The sequence below is a fragment of the Eimeria necatrix genome, genomic scaffold (genome assembly GCF_000499385.1).
Source record: "Eimeria necatrix Houghton genomic scaffold, Enh_scaff115, whole genome shotgun sequence".
NCBI lineage: Eukaryota > Apicomplexa > Conoidasida > Eucoccidiorida > Eimeriidae > Eimeria > Eimeria necatrix.
In genome coordinates, this window is record NW_013654861.1 from 48,456 (window position 1) to 69,513 (window position 21,058).

The 21,058-nt window shown below is 51.7% G+C and overlaps 3 protein-coding genes across 3 annotated transcripts; 1 reads left to right on the top strand and 2 right to left on the bottom strand.

Annotated features, from left to right (window-relative positions):
• Window positions 1–2,223: 2,223 nt before the first annotated feature.
• On the bottom strand, window positions 2,224–3,306 carry ENH_00005480 (hypothetical protein, conserved; the record flags this gene model as incomplete). The annotated part of the gene is made up of 1 exon (XM_013584021.1): window positions 2,224–3,306. One exon carries the CDS (start codon window positions 3,304–3,306, stop codon window positions 2,224–2,226), a length of 1,083 nt encoding a protein of 360 aa, XP_013439475.1.
• A 940-nt stretch (window positions 3,307–4,246) lies between these two features.
• On the top strand, window positions 4,247–13,322 carry ENH_00005490 (ATP-dependent helicase, putative; the record flags this gene model as incomplete). Its single annotated transcript, XM_013584022.1, is given in 15 exon segments — window positions 4,247–4,315; window positions 4,590–4,944; window positions 5,175–5,848; window positions 5,854–6,348; window positions 6,645–7,019; window positions 7,362–7,459; window positions 7,841–7,978; window positions 8,234–8,416; window positions 8,724–9,788; window positions 9,981–10,234; window positions 10,357–10,597; window positions 11,167–11,802; window positions 12,048–12,194; window positions 12,406–12,726; window positions 13,199–13,322. Coding segments are annotated over 15 exon segments (5,175 nt in total).
• Window positions 13,323–13,914: 592 nt separating this feature from the next.
• On the bottom strand, window positions 13,915–20,022 carry ENH_00005500 (heat shock protein 90, putative; the record flags this gene model as incomplete). The annotated part of the gene is made up of 13 exons (XM_013584023.1): window positions 13,915–14,127; window positions 14,348–14,445; window positions 14,602–14,743; window positions 14,881–15,036; window positions 15,490–15,591; window positions 15,746–15,857; window positions 16,225–16,349; window positions 16,647–16,913; window positions 17,570–17,645; window positions 18,125–18,232; window positions 18,385–18,638; window positions 19,002–19,124; window positions 19,471–20,022. The coding sequence occupies 13 exons, from the start codon at window positions 20,020–20,022 to the stop codon at window positions 13,915–13,917; spliced, it is 2,328 nt and encodes a 775-aa protein (XP_013439477.1).
• Between the last annotated feature and the right edge of the window lie 1,036 nt (window positions 20,023–21,058).

Genomic DNA, 21,058 nt, shown 5'->3' on the forward strand with positions numbered 1-21,058 from the left:
CCGCGGGGGCAAAAAATAATGCATTCGCATTAGCGAAGGTTTGATATGCGGGGAGGCCCCCTTGAGGTTCGGCTGTGAAGCAGACAGGCGAACAAAGCCCAGCGACAGGACCACGCGGCAGTCTACGGGCGTCCTGGGGAAATCTCAAGGGCTCATTACTAAAGCTTTGGTCGCTTGGGAATTAAACGGTCATGTTTTGTCTTGATTTGCTTTCAATGGAAGAAAGGAGCATAAGGAACACGAGAGGCCAACGAGAAGGGCTCTGGCCCCTCCCGCCCAGACACCACCAGTGGACACCGCCGACTGCCGAGGAGCTCGCAGACTCTATGGTGGTAAACTGATACGTTAGGTTCACAAGAGTTAATTTTTCAATTTACTGATGCCGTGAAGACTCAAAGAGGCCTCCAACGCTCACGAGGCTTCTGCTTCGCAGCCGCGGCAGCTGCAGGTTCGCCACTCACCAGACAGCCATCACGAGCAGCACGGAGCGGGGGAGGTCACTTTCCCCTTGAGATGAGTGTTAAAGACGGAAAAGAGGGGTCAATATACTAAAAACCATTTATTTCAACTTAAAACCTTCCGACTTGGGAATATGATGGACTGAATGCCCGGTAGAGCAAAAGAGCAGACATAGCACTCACGCCGAAACGCCATATGCAGCAGACTTGCCCGCTTCCCATTGCACATTGCACATGCGCAGACACTTTTGTCCTTTCAACGGTATTTATTAAAAATCAGACGAGTTTCATTCGCTCTTTGGCCAGAGAAGAGTCATTTTCCCGGTATTTCAGTGGCTAGGAAGGCGCCCGAATGATGAATCAAGCACTGGCAGCTTCGTCATTTTTGGATACTCTGCCTTAGACTGGGGGTTAACGAAATATCAGCTCGATGAGGTCCCATTTTCTAATCTGCACCAAATCAGATCGGTGTAAGGGAGCCCATGCATCTGTTTTCCGCAGCCTGTATGCTCAGACAGCTCTTTAGTTTATTCCGTCCACTTTCATCGGCCCAGCCGATCTCCTGCATATTGGCTCGTATTACTTGTCCATTGGAAAATGATGGCAATGTCGTTCCAGAGAGGCAGTGAATACTGCTGAATATAAATATTCCCTGGATAAGCAGTCGAGCCAATCCAGATCCCCGCAGAATGTCAGCAGCAGCTAGCTACAGTTCTCCATGGCTACTGGCAGATATTTCTCGCCTGGCGTAGCGCAGCCTTTCTGAACTAGGGCTACAAGCTATCGCAGTGCAGTAGTGGCTAGCTCCCCAACCACTTTATGCCCATTTCTAGCCACCTCCAGCCAACTTCAGAGGAGCCCACGGCGTCCTGGTGCAAACTTTCAATGCGCAACACAGTGCGCAGTTGCTTCTGTGGACTTGCCTGCAACTTGTACTGCTTTCTGAGTTTCTCCCTCCAGCTACCTCTGGAGGTGTTCCTTTATGTGCCTCTCCTGGCTTCGCTCTGCTGCTCTAATTCCCCCTCCTGTGCCTTGCAGTATATTCTGTTTCTCCTTGCGTCTGGGTGCATTTGCGAGTCGCTGTTGAATCGGTCAAACAGCAAACATAAGAAAGAAATCAGTTTCTGTTTTTTAACAATTTGCATTCAATCCCCACGCGAGGGGGAGAGCCAGAAAAAGCCCTAGCGTTGTTGGCTCTAGCCCTTACACGCCATTCCCTAGGGTCTCAGTGATCCCTGTACTGCTAAGGCTACAAGACTAGCAGCCATATATGTATGGTCTTATAAAGATTCACGGATAATCAGTATAGGCCTTTCCGTATAAGGGGCCCCCGAGACGCGCAAAGGGAACCCCCGGCGATCTCGCCTGCGAGCCATCTCAGGAGTAGCCACAAGACAGGGGGGTGTGCAGCTTTTGCTGCTGCTGTTGCTGCTTACGTTTGTGCCATTGCTGCTGCTGCAGAGAGCTGCGGAGAACTGCAGCGACTGCTGCTCCCAAGCACGCGGACACTGGGCTGCTGCGCCTCGTCGTAATTAGTCGAAGTAAAAGACCTAGTAACAAATTGTTTGCTGCAGTTGGCACTGCTGCTGCTGCTGCTGCTTATCGGCGTGTTGCTGCGCCTCGAACGGCTGCCTTGCCTGCAGGAGGCAAATAGGGCTAAAGCTGTCTCACCAGCCCTGCTGCTGCAGCAGGTGTTTCTGCTTCTGAGGCCCTGCTGCGCTGCGCCTCAGCGGCAGCAGCAGAGGCGGCAGCAGCAGCTGGCGGCCTAGACCGTCTTTTTGCGTCTCTGTCGGCCTGCAGATCCTCTGTAGTAAACCAGAAAAAAGATTTGGCCGATCCAGTAGAAGCTAATGAAGCAAACCGTGAGCGCCATCGCCTTCACAAGCAGCGGCGTGCGCGCAGACACACAAGTGGCTGCAGTCACGGCGGGGGCCACAAGTGCGCGGGCTGAAATGAAGGTGAATACAAACAGCAGCTCTGCTGCTCTATTCAGCAGGACAAACGAGAGGCCCCAGATGCCTGGCGGCACCTGAACACAGGCAGGGGGGGCCCCCCGGGGGCCCCTGGAGGCGGCCTCAGGGGGGCCCCTGGGCGCCGCGGCTGAAGGATCTGCCTCGGGAGTGGCTGCAGCACTCTGCCCGTCCGGGCTATCTTCAGTTTCCCCCCCGCTGGGGGCCCCGTTCGATGCTGGGGACTCCCCCGCAGACTCGAAGTCCTTCTGGGGGGCCCCCTGCTTGGCCTCTGCTGCCAGCGTGCAGTAGTGCCTTGCGAAGTAACGCAGGTGGAGGAGAGGCGTGCTGCACTCCCCCACTGTGAGCCCTGCAACTATATCAGCGGAGGCTACGCCGCGGGAGAAGCTGGTGACGAAAGCAGCAACAGCACCCACGTGGTGCAAAGTGGTGGCTACGTCGCGTTCTATGCAGACGTACACGAAGTCGTACACGAAAAAGGCAAAGGAATACAGCAGCAGCGGCCGCTGCAGCGCAGAAACGGGGCTCCCGAAGTACGGCTGGGCTCCCGGGACTACTGGGGCCCCCAGGGACCCCAGGGCCCGGCCAAAGGCCCCCTCTCTATATAGAACAGCGAAGCCCCAGAGGAAGGCGACCAAGCTGTGCAGAATGCAGCAGAGCCTGTTGGCGCCGTGGCGCGGCCAACCCCCTTGCTGCAGCAGCGGGAAATGCCGCTGCAGCGCCGGCCGGCGCACCAGCTGCAGCAGAAGCCACACGCCCAAGTGCGCCAAACAAAAGAAAGGCAGCACAAGCAGGCAGTCCCAACTGAACGCCTCAAGACGGGGGAGGTCACCTGTGGCGAGACTGCCCAGCAACGCGGCAAGAACCGGAGAACTCATGGCCGCTAGACAATCAAATAGATCTAAGGGAAGAAATGAGTTGAAAAAATACGCCGTTTTGTGCTGTCTGCATTGAAAACGTCGGAGATCGCACGAAAGTTACAGTGAACGCAGACAACCAGCAAGAGGAGGACACGAGAGGTAGAGAGAGCCCCACGGAAATCTTCAGGGAGAAGATTTTGCAATAGGTGGGGAAAACTGTGATGGAAAACTGTTTTGCAGCAAAAGCAGCGAAGTGCAGAGCCACCGAGGATTCCAACACCGGAGGAACCAGGAAAGCAGCAGCAGCAGCAGCAGGAGCGGCAAGAACGCCAACAGCAGCTGCAGCACTGGCAGAGGGCAAATTTTCTAGACACCTCAGACACCTGCCTTCGACCTTTCGGTCAGATCTCCGCAACCTGAACTCTATGAATTGCCCTGCGATGGCAGTGCTGGTGCTTTCAATGCAGCAGCTGCAGCATTTTCGGAGCCCCACACAGCGGAGGCCCCTGAGGGGCCCCCGGGGGCTACAGGGCCTTGGGCCTCCACGCACCATTCGTGTTGCATTTTAAACACTGAAACTTAGACCTTATAATGGGCAGCAGCGCGGAAGGCTTCGGCACAAGGTATGTGGATGGCTGTTAAAAGGGAAGGAAGCAGCAATACTGCTCCGTTCTCTACTGCGCCCACTTGCCTTGGCTTTTTGCCTCGCTTTGCCTCTTGTTTGCGCTCTTTAGATTATTTTTATCTTTTCAATGGCAGGAGTTTACCTGAAAGGTTTTTCAAGGCGCCTCTAGCACTGAATAGTGGGGGAACTCTCTTTCGAGCCCAAGCCCATGGCCCTATGCCTCAGCAGAATACAGCTGAACAATAGTCAGGCCCCGAATCCTGCCACTTGTTAATTATGCTTTAGAAAGAAAAAGAGAAAGTAGATGGAGAAGGCGGTCAATGCACTACTAAAATGGAGGTGAAGTCGAAGGCCCCCACACAGCTGCTCGACGTGTCTTTGTTGGAAGATGATGGCCCTCAGGTATGCATGAGCTGCAGCTGCTGCTGCGGCCTGAGCTGTGGCTGTTGCCGTCGTCGCAGCATTTGCAGCAGCTGCTGCATTCTGCTGCGCCTTCCGTTTGCTGTTTCAAGTTGTTGCTATTCTCGTGCTTGCTGCTGCTGCGTGCCTTCGCGGTCTACAGCTGTTGCTGTTAGCAGCAGAGATCCTTCCCGTGCTGCTGTTTGTGTTGTTGTTTCGGCTCATGCTGCCGCTGCTCTTGCTGCTGCTGTTTTTGCTGCTGCTGCTGCCCCATCAGGATGCAGGGGAAGGCAGCAATCAGATGCTGCTGATGCCCCGAAAACGCAAAGAAAAGAAATCTGGAAGTCTGGGGAATCAAAATGAGGCGCAGAAAGACACAAAGAAAGGCAGCAACAGGAAGCAGAGGAAGCTGAAGCAGCTGCTGGTGCGTCTGCTGCCTTGTGAAGGGCAGCATGGCCGAGTGACGTGGCAGCGTTTGTGGTTTGCTGCTGCTGCTCCTCCCGTGCTGCTGCTACCTGCTGTTGATGCTGCTGCAACGGTGCTGCTGCTGCTGCTGCTGCAGAAAAAGCATAAGGAAAGGGATGTCAGGGCTGCGCTGCACGAGGAGCTGCAGAAGTATGATATGAGAGCAGGCGAGTCCCGCATGAAGTGAAGCTGCAGCAGCAGCAACAAAGTAATGCTGCTGCTGGCGAGAGTGTCTGTGGAGAAGAAGCAGCAACTTCCGATCCTGCTTTTAAAAGAATTATATGTTCGAATTCGGGCATTTATATTATATTCTAAACAAGTTCTTCAGGATGTTAAAAATACAATTATATTAAGAAATCCCACTTGTTTTGCCCCTGTCCGCTGTTCGCTGCTGCAGTGCTGGAGCAGCAGGAGGGCGCCGCTGCAGCAGGAACTGATGTTGCAACAAAGGCAGCAGGCGCAGCGGGCGATGCTGCTGCAGCGGAGCCCACAGCGGCAGCTGCTGACAATGAACAGGCACAGCTAGCCAAGACAATGCTGCTGCTAGGTCGAGGCTCGCTGCTGACAGGAGTCAAGGGCCGCCGGCTGCAGAAGAAGGCCCGCAAGGCGCTGATGCTGCAGCAAGAGATGCAGCGGAGGCAGCAGCGGCTGCAGCAGCAGCGCCAGGATACACAGCAGCAGCAGCAGAAGCAGCAAAATGAGGCGCGGAAACAGAGTTGTGACAACACGGGAGGAACGGAGCGCACGCAACAAGATAAAGAAAAGCAGCAAGAGAAGCAGCAGCACGAAGAAGTTTCTTCTGCTTACAGTGAGGCCAAAGAACGAGAGGGCGAAAGTTCCCAAGGGCCGGTTCAGCAGCAGCAGCAACATGAGAAGACGCAGCAACAGCAGCAGCAAAAGACTGGCACTGGGGCTGGGCAGCCGGGAGATGGTGGTTTGAGTAATGAGCTAGAAAACGACACGGCGTCCACTCCCAAGGGCCGGTTCAGCAGCAGCAGCAACATGAGAAGACGCAGCAACAGCAGCAGCAAAAGACTGGCACTGGGGCTGGGCAGCCGGGAGATGGTGGTTTGAGTAATGAGCTAGAAAACGACACGGCGTCCACTGCCGCCAGCAGCAGCAGCAGCAGCAGCAGCGGCGGCCAGAGCGCTGAGCGTATGGCGGCCTCTCTCGAAACAAAGCGCGCAGCTGCAGCGAATGCTGCAGCAGGTACTGCTTGCCGGGGGAATCGCAATCGCCTTCCGAGAATTTCCTACTCTCCGGAGGCAGCAGCAGCCTGTCTTCACCGCTCCCCTGAATTTGAACAGTCAAGAGCTGCCTTGCCTGCTGCTGAGGCAGAGGGGCGCGTGCTGTCTTTCCTGCTGCAGCAGGAACACCCCCTGGTAGAGGAGGCTGAGGAGTGCAGCAGCAGCTCCGACGAGGAGGCTCGCGCAGCGCAAACGGGGGCCGCAGCTGCAGCTGGTGGGGCTTCTAGAAGAAGAAAAAGGAAAAAGACTTTGGACCTCGCTGGCCGGCGCCACGCAGACATCCTCTGCATCTCGGGCGCAACGGGCTCGGGCAAAAGCACGCAAGTGAGCCCCCCAAAGCACACAGCTTTTCCTGGGGGCTTGTGGTGGCCGCAAAAGGGGCCGCTGTGTGGGTTTCAGAGGTTTAATAGACTATTGTTGGCCTTGTGATTCTGGGGTGCCCTAAATGGGCTTGCCTGTAGGTCAGCTGTGGGCGTCCAGGGGGCTCTTAGGGGAGCACACGCGTTAAGGGCGGATGCTAGGGCTTGTATACTATTTTTGCTTCATTTGAGCAGCTTCCGACCATTCACTTCTCATCATGTTCGGTTGCGTGCCTGTTGTGTGTCTCGTCGTTTGTTCAGATCCCTCAATTCGTATTTGAGTCGGGAATTTGCTACCCTCAAATGCTCTTTTCAAAGAAGTGCGAGGCTGCTCTCCAGCTGCTGGAGGAACAGGCCAGCGCGGCGGAATCCGCCGTATCTCCTGCTTCAGCTGCCAATGCAGCTGCTGTTGCTGGCGGCGAGAATGAAGGCCCTGCAGCCGACGCACCAGTTTCAGCTGCAGCGGCAGCAGCAGCCGCCAAGCCTGGGTCGCTCTCAGTAGAGGCGACAAAGGAGGGAATCGTTGTAAAAAGACAAATGTCCGTTTGCATCACGCAGCCACGGAGGGTTGCTGCTGTGTCCTTGGCCCGAAGAGTTGCTGAGGAGATGGGCTCTCCCGAGCTCGTAGGCTATCAGGTACGTCCTGAGTCACTACGTTGGTCTTTGTTCACATTTATATACCTGCTTTTACGTATCTGGGCCTCGACAAGGTTGTCTTTGCTTTTCATGATCTTCGATGTGCAAGTCATCTCGCCATGCGTTTCTGCCCGCTTACAAGCCTCCTGAGTCTGTGTCTCTACATTTTCATGCTTAACCCAGAGCCTTATTTCAAAGCAAGTGAAGGATCGCGAGTTCATTGTACGACTTCCCCTGAAACATCGGCAAAGGAATATATATATGGAGCTCCCAGAAATGGCGCCTGGCAATCATTTGTGTGTTTACTTGCTTTATTTTATACAAGTTCTGTCGCTTCCTCAGGTGCGCCATGACAGACACAATGTTGGCCCTCACTGCCGTCTCAAGTTTGCAACTGACGGGATTCTCTTGAGAGAAATACAGGATGACTTCCTCCTGAGGTAAAGTGCACTGTGACCTCAACATTCTGCAGGAATGCCCCGCAGTGGCATTGTGCCCATTCCCATTAATAATAATCTGCGGGGTTTTGTATAACCCGCGGAGCCTAAAAGTGCCCCTGGGCCAAAGGCGCCTCTTCTAGCTTCTCCTTTCCTGATATTCTTGAGGGCAGGGTTCCATGCGGGCAATCAGCTTAGCGAGGAGGCCCTGGTGGGTTTCAGATAGAGGGGGGTCTTCCTTTGAGCATGCCGTTAGTCCTGATGGTGGGGCTGCTAGCTTGCGTGTGCAGATCTTGTCTCTAAAGCCTCATGCTACCTAGGCGCCGGTAGTCTTGTGTGTTTTTTTTAGTTTTATTGCTGCTGATGCTGCTTTTGGGTTTACAGGAAGTACTGTTGCATCATCGTGGACGAAGCCCACGAGAGGAGCATCAATGTGGACTTGTTACTAGGGCTTGTGTCCCGAGTTGTTGTGATGAGAAGGGAAAGGTTTGAAAAAGGCAAAGACACCCTGCCGCCACTCAAGTCAGCTCGCGCACAAACATCTTAAAAATGAAAAACATGCAGCAAAAAGGCTGCATTTGATCGTTTTAGTCTTTGCTGCGTCTTCGTTGTTCTACTCCTTTATGTGCCGCGAGCATATCTGTGTGTCCGCACTGTTGCTCGTTTGGAAGCCGTTTCTACTCCCGTGATTAGCTTTTCTTTTATTCTTTAAAAGTCCATGGATTCGGATTGCCGGTGGAGTGTCCCTGCGTGCGGGTTCTTCTTGTTGGGTTGCAGGGTGCTTGTGATGTCTGCTACTTTGAAAGCTACGGATTTTACCGAAAATTCCCATTTGTTTACTCCGCCTCCGGCACTTTTGCACCTCGAGAGCCGAACATTCGAGGTCCGCGTGCACTTCAGCAAAAAGACACCTGACCACTACGTCGACGCTGCAGTTAAAAAGGCTCTGCAAATACACACGTAAGCCAAGTTCTTCTTTTCTGCAAAAGAATTTCGATCGAAATCTGCAGCTTCCCCAGGAATTCACCTGAAATCTCCTTTCCGCTTTTCGTGGGAGCTGCTCGCGTTGCTTCATGCGACCGCCAGTTGCCTGTGAAACTAATGCCTTCCCTGAATATGGTTCATAGAACATTCTGGCCGGCATTTAGGGCTCATGTACGCCAATACATTGCGCTTTCCTTGGCGTCCGGAAAGGTCGGAGCAGAGACGCGGTATTCCGTTTCGACTGAGGGATTCGATCTTTTCAAGTTGAGTGGAGTGTGTGCAGCCGACTCCCTGCGGGCTCTGTTCTTGTTTTCTTAACGGGGAGAGCGGAAGTCCTGGAGGCAGTGCGTCAGCTGCAAGAATGGCAGAAACGGCGAGATAAGCGTCTCCAGGCCTCTGCTGCCTTTGCTGCGGCTGCTGCTACTGAAAGTGACGGTGATGAAGCTAGTGATGTGATGGCGTCTGAGTCGGACTTCCTGCTGTCAGATCAAAGCGAAGACGAACCGTTGCCTCTCGAGGAAGCGAAACCACCAGATTCTGACAGCGAAGTGTCTGTACACTCCGATGACAGCTTCAGCTCTCGGAGCAGCCAAAGACGCCGCCAAAAACTGAAGCTGCCAAACCACCTACTGCAGCTTTCCCTTGCTAGCGATGCAGAAGAAAGTGATGGGCCCCAAAACGAAATCAAGGAGGCGGAAGAGGAGGTCTTGAAAACAGTTTTATCTACCCCACACATTTCTTCGTCTGCAAATGAGAGACAGGTGGCCCCCTGTGAAGCAACGCGCTCTCATGGAGACAGTTCATCAAAGTCTCACGGGGCTTCGAACGTTCTACAGGCAACTAAGACTGAGGGCGCGGTGTCCAGACAGGGTAAAGTAAAACGTAGGAAAGTCGGCGAGCCTTCTAAATCTCCAGAAGAGGCAACAAACGTCTCTCTGGCGGTGCCAGAGGCTTCGTCAAAGCCACCACAGCCCCTTCAGAGGGCAGCTGAGGCTGGAATTGAAACATTTGACTCGCCGGACACTTCAAAGCGTCGAGTTCGCAAAACTGTCTCTGCCGGAGGCTGGCTGGGCGCAGGTGTGCAAGTGCGGAAGAAGCCGCCAGATAACGAGAAAAGCCAGGATGAAAGCAGCTCTGGCGCTGTTCCAGGAAAAGATGAAAGTGTCCAGGAACCTCCAGCTAGCTCGCAAGAAGAGACAGTTGTGCCCAGGCTCACTGCCATTCCACTATACGCCACCTTGCCTGGGGAGCTGCAGCGCCTCGCCTTCGAGCCCCCATCACCGGACGAGCGGCGCATCATCGTCGCTACAAATGTTGCGGAGACGTCTTTAACTTTGCCAAACGTGCGGTGAGCTCTTTTAGGACTATCTGAATCAATACCGAATGCGTTAGGCGATTATGCATGTTGTTTTTTAATTGATTGTTAGCTCCTGCTGGAGTTTATGCGTCAGACGTGCCTTTACAGCGGAAACAAGCTCCACGCATATTTGAACTGTGGCTCCACACGCTGCTGTGGAGTGTATATTTGCATTGTGTGCAGCTACGTTGTTGACTCGGGGAGAGAGAAAAGAAGAGTGTTCGCCACGGGGTCAGAGTGTTTTTCGTACTTCACTGTTACCCTGACCTCTCAGGCTGCAGCGCAGCAACGGGCGGGTCGGGCTGGCCGTGTAGGCGCTGGCGTGTGTTATAGGCTGTATTCATCAGCCGTATACGAGCACGAAATGGAGCGTTATCCACCTCCGCAAATTCACACGGTGCCCCTTGATCACCTCCTATTGTTCATGGCTGCACTTGGTAGGTGTTCTAGTGCCTCCATTGCGTCCTCTATCTTTCCAAGTTTTCAGCTAGTTTCCTGGGGCTACTGTTTTTCATTAACAGCTAACCATATTTAAGGGTTTGCGGTGTGATTTGCTCAGGCATTCCACGGCCCTCAGCCTTCCCGTTTCCTTCTCCACCCCCAGCGGCTGCTCTTGAGAGTGCGCGACGCCGCCTGGTAGCCCTCGGTGCACTGCAGCCTAAGGGATCTGAACAGAAGCAGAAGCATCACCAAAAGAGCATGCGCGAGCCTGAAGTCTGCTGCACAGCTCTCGGCCGCCGCATGAGTGAACTGCCGATACCTCCACGCTTTGCCAAGATCCTTCTTTTGGCTTGCTCTCGGTAACTTGTCCACCTCTTTCCCTTTTTTCACTCGCTTTTTCTTGCGCCCTTCCCTTTATCATGTGTCGTCCTTGTATTCGAAGGCTTAATTATTGGTTGCTTACAGAATCCGTGAGACGACATTTCGCAAGCCATATTTTATTGCTTAGCCGCATAAGATTTAGGAGTACGTGCATTTCTTCTTGTGCCCCTGCGTTTTTGTTTGTGTGCATTCGTGCGTGCTTACGCATGCTTGTAAGAATGTAAATTTGCAGGTGCACAAATATCCGCAATATATACACGTACATACATAGGCGCATGTGTCTATATATGTGTATATGCATCTCCGTATTCCCGTTCGGTTTCGAATGTGTACACTTCCATGACGCGACTGTGTGCATGCTTATCCTAAAGGACTTGCCTAGATGCTCGTGTGCGTTTTTGCTTCCGTTCCCACAAGGGCGTGCTCAACATGTCGCTCTGCTTCTAGACGAATGCTCACCTATATGTTAGCCATTGCATCATGTTCCTATCTTTGCGCTTGATCTTTTGCAAACGCGAATGGGCTGTTCTTGTGAGTTGTCTTGCAGTCACAAGGAACACGGGCCTGAGTTTGTGGCTGTAGCTTGCTACCTTGTTGCGGCTCTCTCTGTGGGCGAGCTGCTGCCCTCTTTACCGCCGCAAAGCCGCATTGCAGACATTGGAGAGGGAGACGCAGCAGGGAACCGCATTCGCCCTCCTCGGAGGCCTTGGGAAGAACAAGACAGCGACATAGACGCCTATGTCTGGTTGTGTGGAGCTTATAGCCATGCGAGAAGCCCCGTTGGTTTCTGCAAGTCCTACGGTCTGGACCCGTCGAGGTTTGCAGAGGTCGGGGCACTAGCGGCCCAGCTGGCCCAGCTAATGCGTGTTCTGCTGCAGCAGGCACGTCAAGGCCAGGAATCACTGGAAGCTGCAGAGCCACAGCAGGAGGCTCCCGCGGATGATCTTCAGGCCTTGAAGGCGCCTTTGCGACTGGCAATACCCACAGCTGAAGCGAAAAGATGCCTACAGCAGTGCGTTGTTCAAGGTCTAATCGACCATGTGGCAGTGTGGCAAGATCCTCCTCGTCTGCCCCCGGACGCAACCCCAGAGCAACGTGCAGCAAACCGCGGGGGCTACCGCTGTGCGGAACTGAAGGGGCAACTAGCGCTGGTTCACTCTGCATCCAACATCCTGCACGTCTCGTGAGTCAATTGTACATGCATCATTTTTTCCCTTTTCCGTTCGCGTTGAACATCTTTGGAGTCACGCTAAAGGTGGGGCAACAAGGGGAGCCAAGTGCTTCTGATGAACATTTGAGGAGGCGCGTACGATCTTGTGTGTCTGACATGCCACGCTGCATGGTTGCAACATCGAGCAGATTGGAGTTAGCTGTGCAAAAGGTTCGGGCTGTGGGGTTTGGTGTTTCCTGCGTCCGGCTTTGCCTCAGCCCGCGTCCTAAGCTCTTAGTGTACAACCAGCTAATTCACGAAGGTCGTGCAGTACTGCAAATATGCCACCCACTCCATGATACGGAACTAAGCACAAGCGACAGCCCCTTGATACACCATACCTTTCTGCAGCTGCCGGCTCCAGCGTAAGTTCCCCTAGATTGCGCAGATCGTGACACAAGAGTAGACTCAAAAATCTGAGCCCCTGCTGTGTTTTCTATAAGACTGTAACAGTTATGGAGATATTTGGGCGCCCTGGAGTGATCGATGGCTCCTGTTGAAACAGAGGAAGCCGTCAGCATATTCAATTCTAAATAGTTTGTTGACCTTTTTTGATGCGTGCATTGGATTCCTCAGGTATGATTCACGGCGTGACGCAGTTATGGGGTGGTCTAGGCCGGTCTACAGCCCCCTACAGTTGCCGTTACCGGCAGTGGAACGGCCTCTGCTTCGCACGAAGAGTGGTCAAAATGTTGCCATTTCTCCCCAGGAGCAGCAACATCAACTCTACGAGTGCTTCGCTTCAGCGCTTATTGCGGGCAGGGTCATGCCACGGCTCAAGAGGTTCGCCTCAGCCTTGTGTGTTACCCCAGAGGGGATGCTTGCGGGCAGTCGTTCCGGCACTTTCGCCGTGCGAGCGTTTGTAACGGAGCTGGCAAAGAAAGATATTGCCTCAAGGTGAGTGTGCCATTTTGAATGGTCATGCATCTGTCCCCACGTATTTCTGTTTGCCCTCATCTCCCAGGCTTCATAAGTGAAGAAATTGTCTTCATGCAGCAGGTTCCTGTAGCACTGCATGCGCCTTTCGGTCGTTCTGCCCGCCCGCCCGCGTTCTTTGCTGTTTAAGTCCCGCTCGGTGTAAATGGGGCAAATGAACTTCTGCAGTAGCCCGCACCTCCACCTGCGGCTTGGGCACTAAGGCTTTAGCTAGCTGGTTAAGTCATTAAGCTGGCAAATTACTCACGGTCGCTGGTACACACTTCCTGTTGCGAGGCTTGGCCCAGTCCTCACGCACATTAGGCAGGCTGCTCGCCTGATACCCAACAGTTTACGGCGGCTGCAGTGTAGCGTGCAGGTTTGAGTCTCGAAGGCCAAATGCCTTGTCTTTGTTCCAGTGCGTGCTGGCCTCCGCTTGTTTGGGGTGCTGCAGGGCTGAGCTGGTGAAATTGTGGAAGGCAGAACCGAAATATCTACTTGGAGAATACATTGCACTGTTGCGTTCCTACAACTATGAAACGCTACAGGACGTGCGAGATATGTGGCCCCCAATCTGACTGATATATGCTCTTGCCCATTCGAAGTTCCGTACTTAGAAACAAATAAATAATATCCAATGTCCCTAATGTTGTTTTTTTCATTGGCGATGACCAACAGAGTAAAGTCAACTATTCATGGAAAAAGTTAAACGTAAAGCTTCGGGTGTCCGACGTCGTTGTCGTCGACCTTGGAGGGATTCGTTAGCAAGGTGCAGGTCGCGCGAAACGATCTCGAGGAATTATCGACGTGCGAAACATGCCAAACTTTGTGCACAGCAGTCACATGGAAGTCTTCGTGGAAGCGGATATGTCTCCAGAAAGTGTCTCGTAGACACCGCACCTTACTTCATACGATTCGCCTTGCTTTCTGCTACGTATCTGTACTTCAAACTGATATATTCACACAACACAATTGACTGTGACATGAACAGGTCCAAGCGCACCGAAGCTCATCCATCCACACATTCTACGCAGCTGAATACAGTAGAGCACATTAGTATTGCTGCGACTGTGGCCAACTGTCGTGACCCCAAGGAATACACTGTAAACCGTAAGGCCGAAACCCGGACTTTGGAGCATCTGCCTACTGCAGAGATAATTCTTCGCAGATTCAGGCCTTTGCAGTCTCTGAAGTTTCTGCCTTCTCGGCTTTTGCTGCTGCCTCCCCAGACGGCGAAGCAGGCTGGGACGCTCCCCCTGCGTGATGGTAGGCGTATTGCGCCGTGAGAGACAGCAGCTTGTTTAGCCGTCCCACCATAGTCTTCGGCTCTTCCATGATCCCCGCAGCGACGCACGCGTTGTCGTATAGCTGCTCTACCAGCAACTGAATGAACACACAGTAACCGATACCATAGAATAGCGCACTCAATGTATATTCATGCAGTTCCTGCATCACTACTTTAGACGGCAAGTGCAAAATAGGAATGTGCAAATATGTCAGCAGTATCCACCACACTACCCAGGAAGAAGTGTGCCAGGTTATCCTTGTCTGGAGTATGGAACAGCAACTCGGTCCTCAGGAGGCAGTCCCCTCGTCTCCCTACCTTGGCCACATCTGGGTTAGAAGTACGAAGGTGGTAGAGAGAGGTTATTAATTCGTGTGAAGGGTTCAGCTCAAGAGTTGCAGGGAGGCTCGCAAGATCTGGGGAACAAAAGCAAACAACAGACACAAAGCAACCCTCGAGTACTTTGAAAAAAGCTCCACATCAAAAATCTATTGAACTGCCACCCCTAATATTTCTTGTTTTCCTGAAAACGAAGCTGACAAATAGCTGCCTCAGGCCTGCATTCCACTCACTGAGCTGTGCTTCTGGAGCTCCCTGCAAGGTGGCCTTCATCATCCGCCTCAAAGTTGAGGAAAGAAAGCCAGACACAACTGCCGGAGAAGACAAAAGGCGGTCGGAGAATTTGACGGCAGTTACTCTGGAGGCCAATGTTTCCTGGATGGCAATAAAACAGAGCAAAAGATGTTGTATCATTCCTTTCTACAAGCAGCTGCAACTTCAAACATAGCTTAGAGTGTGCATGTTCTTTCTTCGGCTGCTTAATTTTTCTTTCGCCCTGAGAAATAATGTACCTTGACAAATGTTGCAAGTTCAGTCTGCTGCTCTCCCACTAGCTTGGGCTTCGCCTCTTTTTCCTTTGCTGTTTTCTCATCCTCTTCGTCGGCTGTCTCCGCCTCTGCGTCTTCCCCAGGGGAGTCAACGGCAACCAGCCGCTTCTCCTTGTACTCCTGAGCAGCCCCAAAGCCGCAGGTACACTCACGCTTACGTTGCAGACACAAAACCGTTCAATTAACACCATCCTCAAAACAAACCCGACTTGAGAATAAGCCTCACTAAGACTAGAAAGGGCAGGTGCAGGAGTTAACTGGAAGGCAACGTATTAACACGAAGGCGCTCTAAAAGTAGGCGAATGCGGCGAGGACCTACTGAAAGATTCATTACGAGAAACTCGTCAATGTCTGCCGTCATCAAAAGAACTGGCCGGCCTTTCGCGACGTACTGCTCCATGTCACGCTTACGTTGCAGACACAAAACCGTTCAATTAACACCATCCTCAAAACAAACCCGACTTGAGAATAAGCCTCACTAAGACTTGGAAAGGGCAGGTGCAGGAGTTAACTGGAAGGCAACGTATTAACACGAAGGCGCTCTAAAAGTAGGCGAATGCGGCGAGGACCTACTGAAAGATTCATTACGAGAAACTCGTCAATGTCTGCCGTCATCAAAAGAACTGGCCGGCCTTTCGCGACGTACTGCTCCATGTAGGGAGAAGAGAGGGCAGTCTGTGTGGCAGCGCAAAAATGACACATTCCCCTGGTGCCAAGTCGTCAACGCTTAGTAGGTAGGTCCTGTTCTTTGGTATATGCAAACAAATGCTGCCTAGAGATCTCAGCGGAGACACTCAGAGAGACAATCCAGCATTTTCAAATTCCATACCGTCCTGTCTGAGCAGCAATAATAGTAGATATTCTTCTGCTTGGCGGGCATTTTTTCAAGATACTCGTCAAAGGTAATCATTTTTCCAGCATCCTCAGAAGAACACTCAAACCTGCAGGACAGCCATCAAGTCCTTGTAGTGCGACAATTAGGAAATGCGGCTTGCAAACAAGAAAATATGTAAATCCAGCGGAAAAAAGCTACAAAAGCACCAGCTGATCAGGGGCGAGGAAATCACGGAAACGAAAGAGTAACAGCTTTAAAATGGTACATCATAAAAGCACATAAGGGCAACCTGAAGGCAATGCGGGTACACGGACAGACGGCAATGCACACACAAGACAGCAGAACAAAGGGGCTTAACAGTACACTGGCACAACACGAGCGCTCACAGGAGATAAGCGTTCGCAGGGAGAGGCACGGACATAGAAGCAAGCCAACAAGATGAGCCACCTCATCCAAGATAACCCAAGACATACCGAAGAAGGGGCAAAAGCATATCCTTGTACACGCTGCCATTGTGTGCATCCTCCAGAACCCCTTCTTTTATATTTTGAGAGTACTTCTGGTAAAATTGACGGTATTTTTCTGGATCCGATTTCATCTGATTCACACAAACCAGAGTGCAAATGGACGAAATTGAAAATATTAGGCAGCGCTCCTTGAGCACGCCGAAAATACAGCGAACACAAAATGTAGCTTATGCGAGCCATTTTCCGCAATTCTGGGTACTACATGTCCCCATCCAGGCGCCTCCAAAGGGTCACATGTACGAATCCCCACGAAGAAACCCTTTCAGATGCCAGCTTGCAATTACCTTCGAGCCCCTTTTGTGTGACTCTCTAGACGGAATCACAAGGCATTTTGATGTGAGTTAAATTCTGAATAATACTCCGCTTACTTGGTCGTTGAGGAACTTCAGAATACGCTTAACAATTACTGTGGAAAGCTTTCGTTGAAGGACGGAGTCTTGCATGTGCTCTCTGCTAACATTGAGAGGCAGGTCTTCGCAGTCAACGATACCACGGAGGAACCAAAGCCACTTGGGTAGAAGATCTGTTGCGCTTTTTTTAACCAAGACGCGACGTGACAACAAAGACACACCACTCTCCAGGGGACCTGTCTGGAAAAGACGATTTGGGGGATCAGCTGGGAAGTACAATACGGACTGCAACAGAGAACAAGCAAAGGGCAACTCAGCCGCGGCATATTCAACTTCATAATTCGTATGGGCAGATGAAATCGTCGTTAGGCTAAGCCACGCTACACCTACATACGCACATAACTGATACATGCAAAGACGCACATATGACAACAAAGACACACCACTCTCCAGGGGACCTGTCTGGAAAAGACGATTTGGGGGATCAGCTGGGAAGTACAATACGGACTGCAACAGAGAACAAGCAAAGGGCAACTCAGCCGCGGCATATTCAACTTCATAATTCGTATGGGCAGATGAAATCGTCGTTAGGCTAAGCCACGCTACACCTACATACGCACATAACTGATACATGCAAAGACGCACATAAAGTCTCCATGCTCAAATTGGGATTGATAGCAAGCAAAATGGCAAGCGTAATCGTAAAATCAACTCATCAGACAAAATTATATAAAGTTTATCAACTGAGGTTCAACGGGACCGTTAGCTGGATCTGCGTGTTCAGGACCCTCTTCTGTGAAAAGCTGAAGAAGGCAGGCAGGCGGAAGGCAGCAAAGGCATGCAACGAGGGACAGAAGACAGGCCAAAGGGAAGAAATGGAATTCAGCAAACAGCGGAAGGTGCATCAGTTGACTGTATCCAGCATGTGACAGGGTACTCACGCGAATGCTTAGTGGCGCGTCAGCTGAAAACATGATGCTGTAGAAAGGCTCCCCCCAAGACTGGTTTGTGAGGTGTCTACGAAGAATCCACGGAAACGCAAAAACTTGTGAACACAACATCGTGGGCAGATGCCCAAGACAAAGCATGTGTAGACAAAAGTGAATACATGCGGGAATTTTCGCTTATCAAGAGCTTTCGACCAGTGTATCAATGTCAGTACGTATGCTAAAAGGGAACTGGTCCTAAGCAAAATATGAGGGGTTCTATAAACAACATTGTGCATGTAGACGCTCACGAGAGCGTATGAACAGGCTCGTTCTTCGCCAATTGGAACATACAGGGGTGCGCATCTAGAATCGTGTTCTAGTATGTGACGTGACTATGTATTCCTGTGTGCCTTTGGGTATAGCTGCTTACGGTAAAAATATGTGTGCAGCAAAGACTGTCTGGCTGCCGCAGCCAAAGTAGATTTCAGAATGCAATATATATGGTGCTAATTGTTGACATGAACTTTCCGCTGTATCTGCAAGGGCAGTCACTGGAAGGCCTCTCACCTGAAAAACTGCTTGTGCTCCTCAGGGGTTGGAGACGGCTTGAGCCAAAGGGCCTCCTGAGAAGAAATTTGAACTTCCTTGCCGTTTTCTTCCATGTAGACTGGGAAGCTGAGAGACACGTAAAGTCACAAGGAATGCGATTCCTCGTCAACCCGCTCCTCAATCTTTTGTCTTTATGTGCATGTTATAATTCGAAGCTATATCACAATGGGACTCCTCATGCACAAGTCAAATGAAGAGAGGAAAATTTGTCTGCTTACTTAACGAAGGCCGAAAACTTTTTGGCACACTCTTTCACTCTATGGGGATTCGCGAACTCCAAGCAGTCCTGTTTTAAGTGACAAACAATTTTCGTCCCCGAAGACGAGCTCAGGGAATCTGCTGGAGCTGAGGACAGGCTGAAGGTCCCAGAGCCGTCACTGCACCATCGCAGCACCTTCCCACCCTCCCGCGATCTCGTAAAGACCTCCACCCGATCAGAAACGACGAAACTTGAGTAAAAGCCCACGCCGAACTGAGACAAAACAGACCAAATAAAACAGCAAGTTCTGAGGCCTCCGCTGGTAGGGGAAGATTGCAAGCCGCACGCATTCAATACAGAGGCCACTGAAAACGAGGGGTAAAAAGGGGAATTTTCTACACTTCCCCACAACATTAACCTTGAACCAAAAGCCCTGAATCGAGAAGCATACACTCGAGTCCTTCAAGCAGCAAGATTATTCAGGACAGGCAACAGAGATACTCATGCAATAGGGAAGTACGCCAGAAAAAAATACGCGGTATTTGAGCTGATACTTTTCTGGTATGGCACAAGGCATCTGTTGCCTGTTCTGAATCATCTTGCTGCTTGAAGGACTCGGGGCCGCGAAGTACTCACTTGGCCTATGATGTCTTTACTAGCCTCGGCCCCCGCGTTCTTCAAGAATTCAAGAGAGCCGCTCCTCGCGATCGTCCCCAAATTCTTCACCAGCTCGTCTCGGCTCATTCCCACACCATTGTCCTGCGATCACAGTCGCCAATTCGCAATAAAAATAGCGGCAGCAAAGTCACAAGCTCGCGATTTGAGTGAGAAGGAAAGGAAAGCGTCCTTGCACGCCACCTTAGAGTTGCCTGGCGGCCAGTAAGCTCCTCAGCCTCCTCATTAGCTTTCCGTAGGTTCCCCAAGTTTGCAATTCCTCTCTATCTAAACATTTTAGCTGCAAGTCTCCCGCCGCTCATTTCGCTGCTGTTTTTAGGCCCTAATAAGTACATCGCTGTCGCCATTTTCACTATTGTACAGGTCACACTGACAGGTAGTGGAGTGCTCTAGACTGGCCGCTTTTTGCCGCTTCTCTTTAAAGACGGACCTCAATGACGAAAGTCTTCTCTGAAGGATTGACGCGCAAAATAACTCGAAGTTGCCCTTGCTGCTGCTTTTGGTCTCCCTCCTGTTGTTGCTGCTGCTGTGTCGCCTGCAAGAACCTGAATTTTTCCAGCGCATCTGAGGCATTGGAAATGAGCTCTCTGATGAAGACCTCCTTGTCAGTGTAGAGTGAGTGTGTAACAATTTGAAGCAGCTTCTGCGTCTCGGCCTGAAAAGGGTAGCGCTGTTCTTCCCCCTCAGCCCCGACTGCTGTCGCTTCTGCCGGGCTTGCAGTTGCTGTGAAGCGCCTAAAGCCCTCCTTCAATGTTAAATCGCCACAAACCGGCAGCCACATGCGAGAAGAGGCCATATTGGGGTCAGTAGCTCCGGCGCTCAGGATGCTGTTCACGGCAGCAACGCTTCGAGAGGAACCTCGAGTCACCCGCAGGGGTCCCAGCCGGGACCCGTTGGTAGCCACCAAAGCGTCGCGTGGGCATGTCGAAAACAGAGAAGCCAAGAGCTGGCGCTGCAAGATGGAAGGCTGGACACGTTTCATTTTTGCGGCACGCTGAAGAAGGGCTGAGCTGGGACCCGATTCACAACCACAGGCCAAGGATCTGTACAGCCTTATTTGCTGTAATTGCTGCTAAAACTGAACAAAAACGTAAAACTGCAGTGGATTTATAGTTGATATGCTCCAAAAGGGCCAAATGGTGCCAAGACAAAAACAGCGAGTCAAAGTCAATCGACAAAGGTGAGCGTGAGAAAAAGAGAGTACACGCGGTCCTTATTTTGCGGATTTCATATATGGTTCAATCACAAGATTCAAAAACTTAGGCTCAGAAAGCCCAATAACTCTATTATCTTTACACACACAGAGTGACGCATGATACTTTGTGGAGCCACTGGCTAGAACAGGGCTTGTAGCCCCACGGAAGAGCGGGGCTGGCAAGGTTGAGATACAAAAAAGCGTTGGAGGCAACTTGGTTGCATCCATCAACGCATAGCAAAAAGTTAAATGTTAAATGAGGGCTTGCTCATCCTCTAGTTCTTCACAAGTTCTGCCATGGCCGACCCATCTGCTGCCTGCTAGCGTCTATCGCTGAGCGCCACTGGTAGTGTTGTTTTCACCAGCTGGATGAGTGCCACTACTTATTCTATCTAACATTATGGGCGTAGGCTCAGAGATGATCATAACTGGCACTGTTTGGTGTCGTTCCTGTCACCCACGTCCATGATCTGTCGGTGGATACTCACTCACCTACACATGCAAAAGCTTGACTGTTCACAGTGGACGTATCAGAATGTGCATAGATAGTCATATAGGTGCAACCTACTGTTGAATGCGTACGTAAATGCGCCGGGTGTACCGCCTCTTCAGTGAATAGCCATACCGCCTAAAGATTTTCAATGACGCTGGAACCCTACTACAGCTTCCTGGAACGTTCGAAGCATTCTGCGCTTGTGGGATTGAGTGGAGCGTGCAGATGTCTTACACCTAAACAGGGGGCTGCAAGCACACATTTGCACTTTGCGTACGACACAACGTATTTCGCATGTGAAACACCCAGTTCTAAAATCCAGGGCAGGCT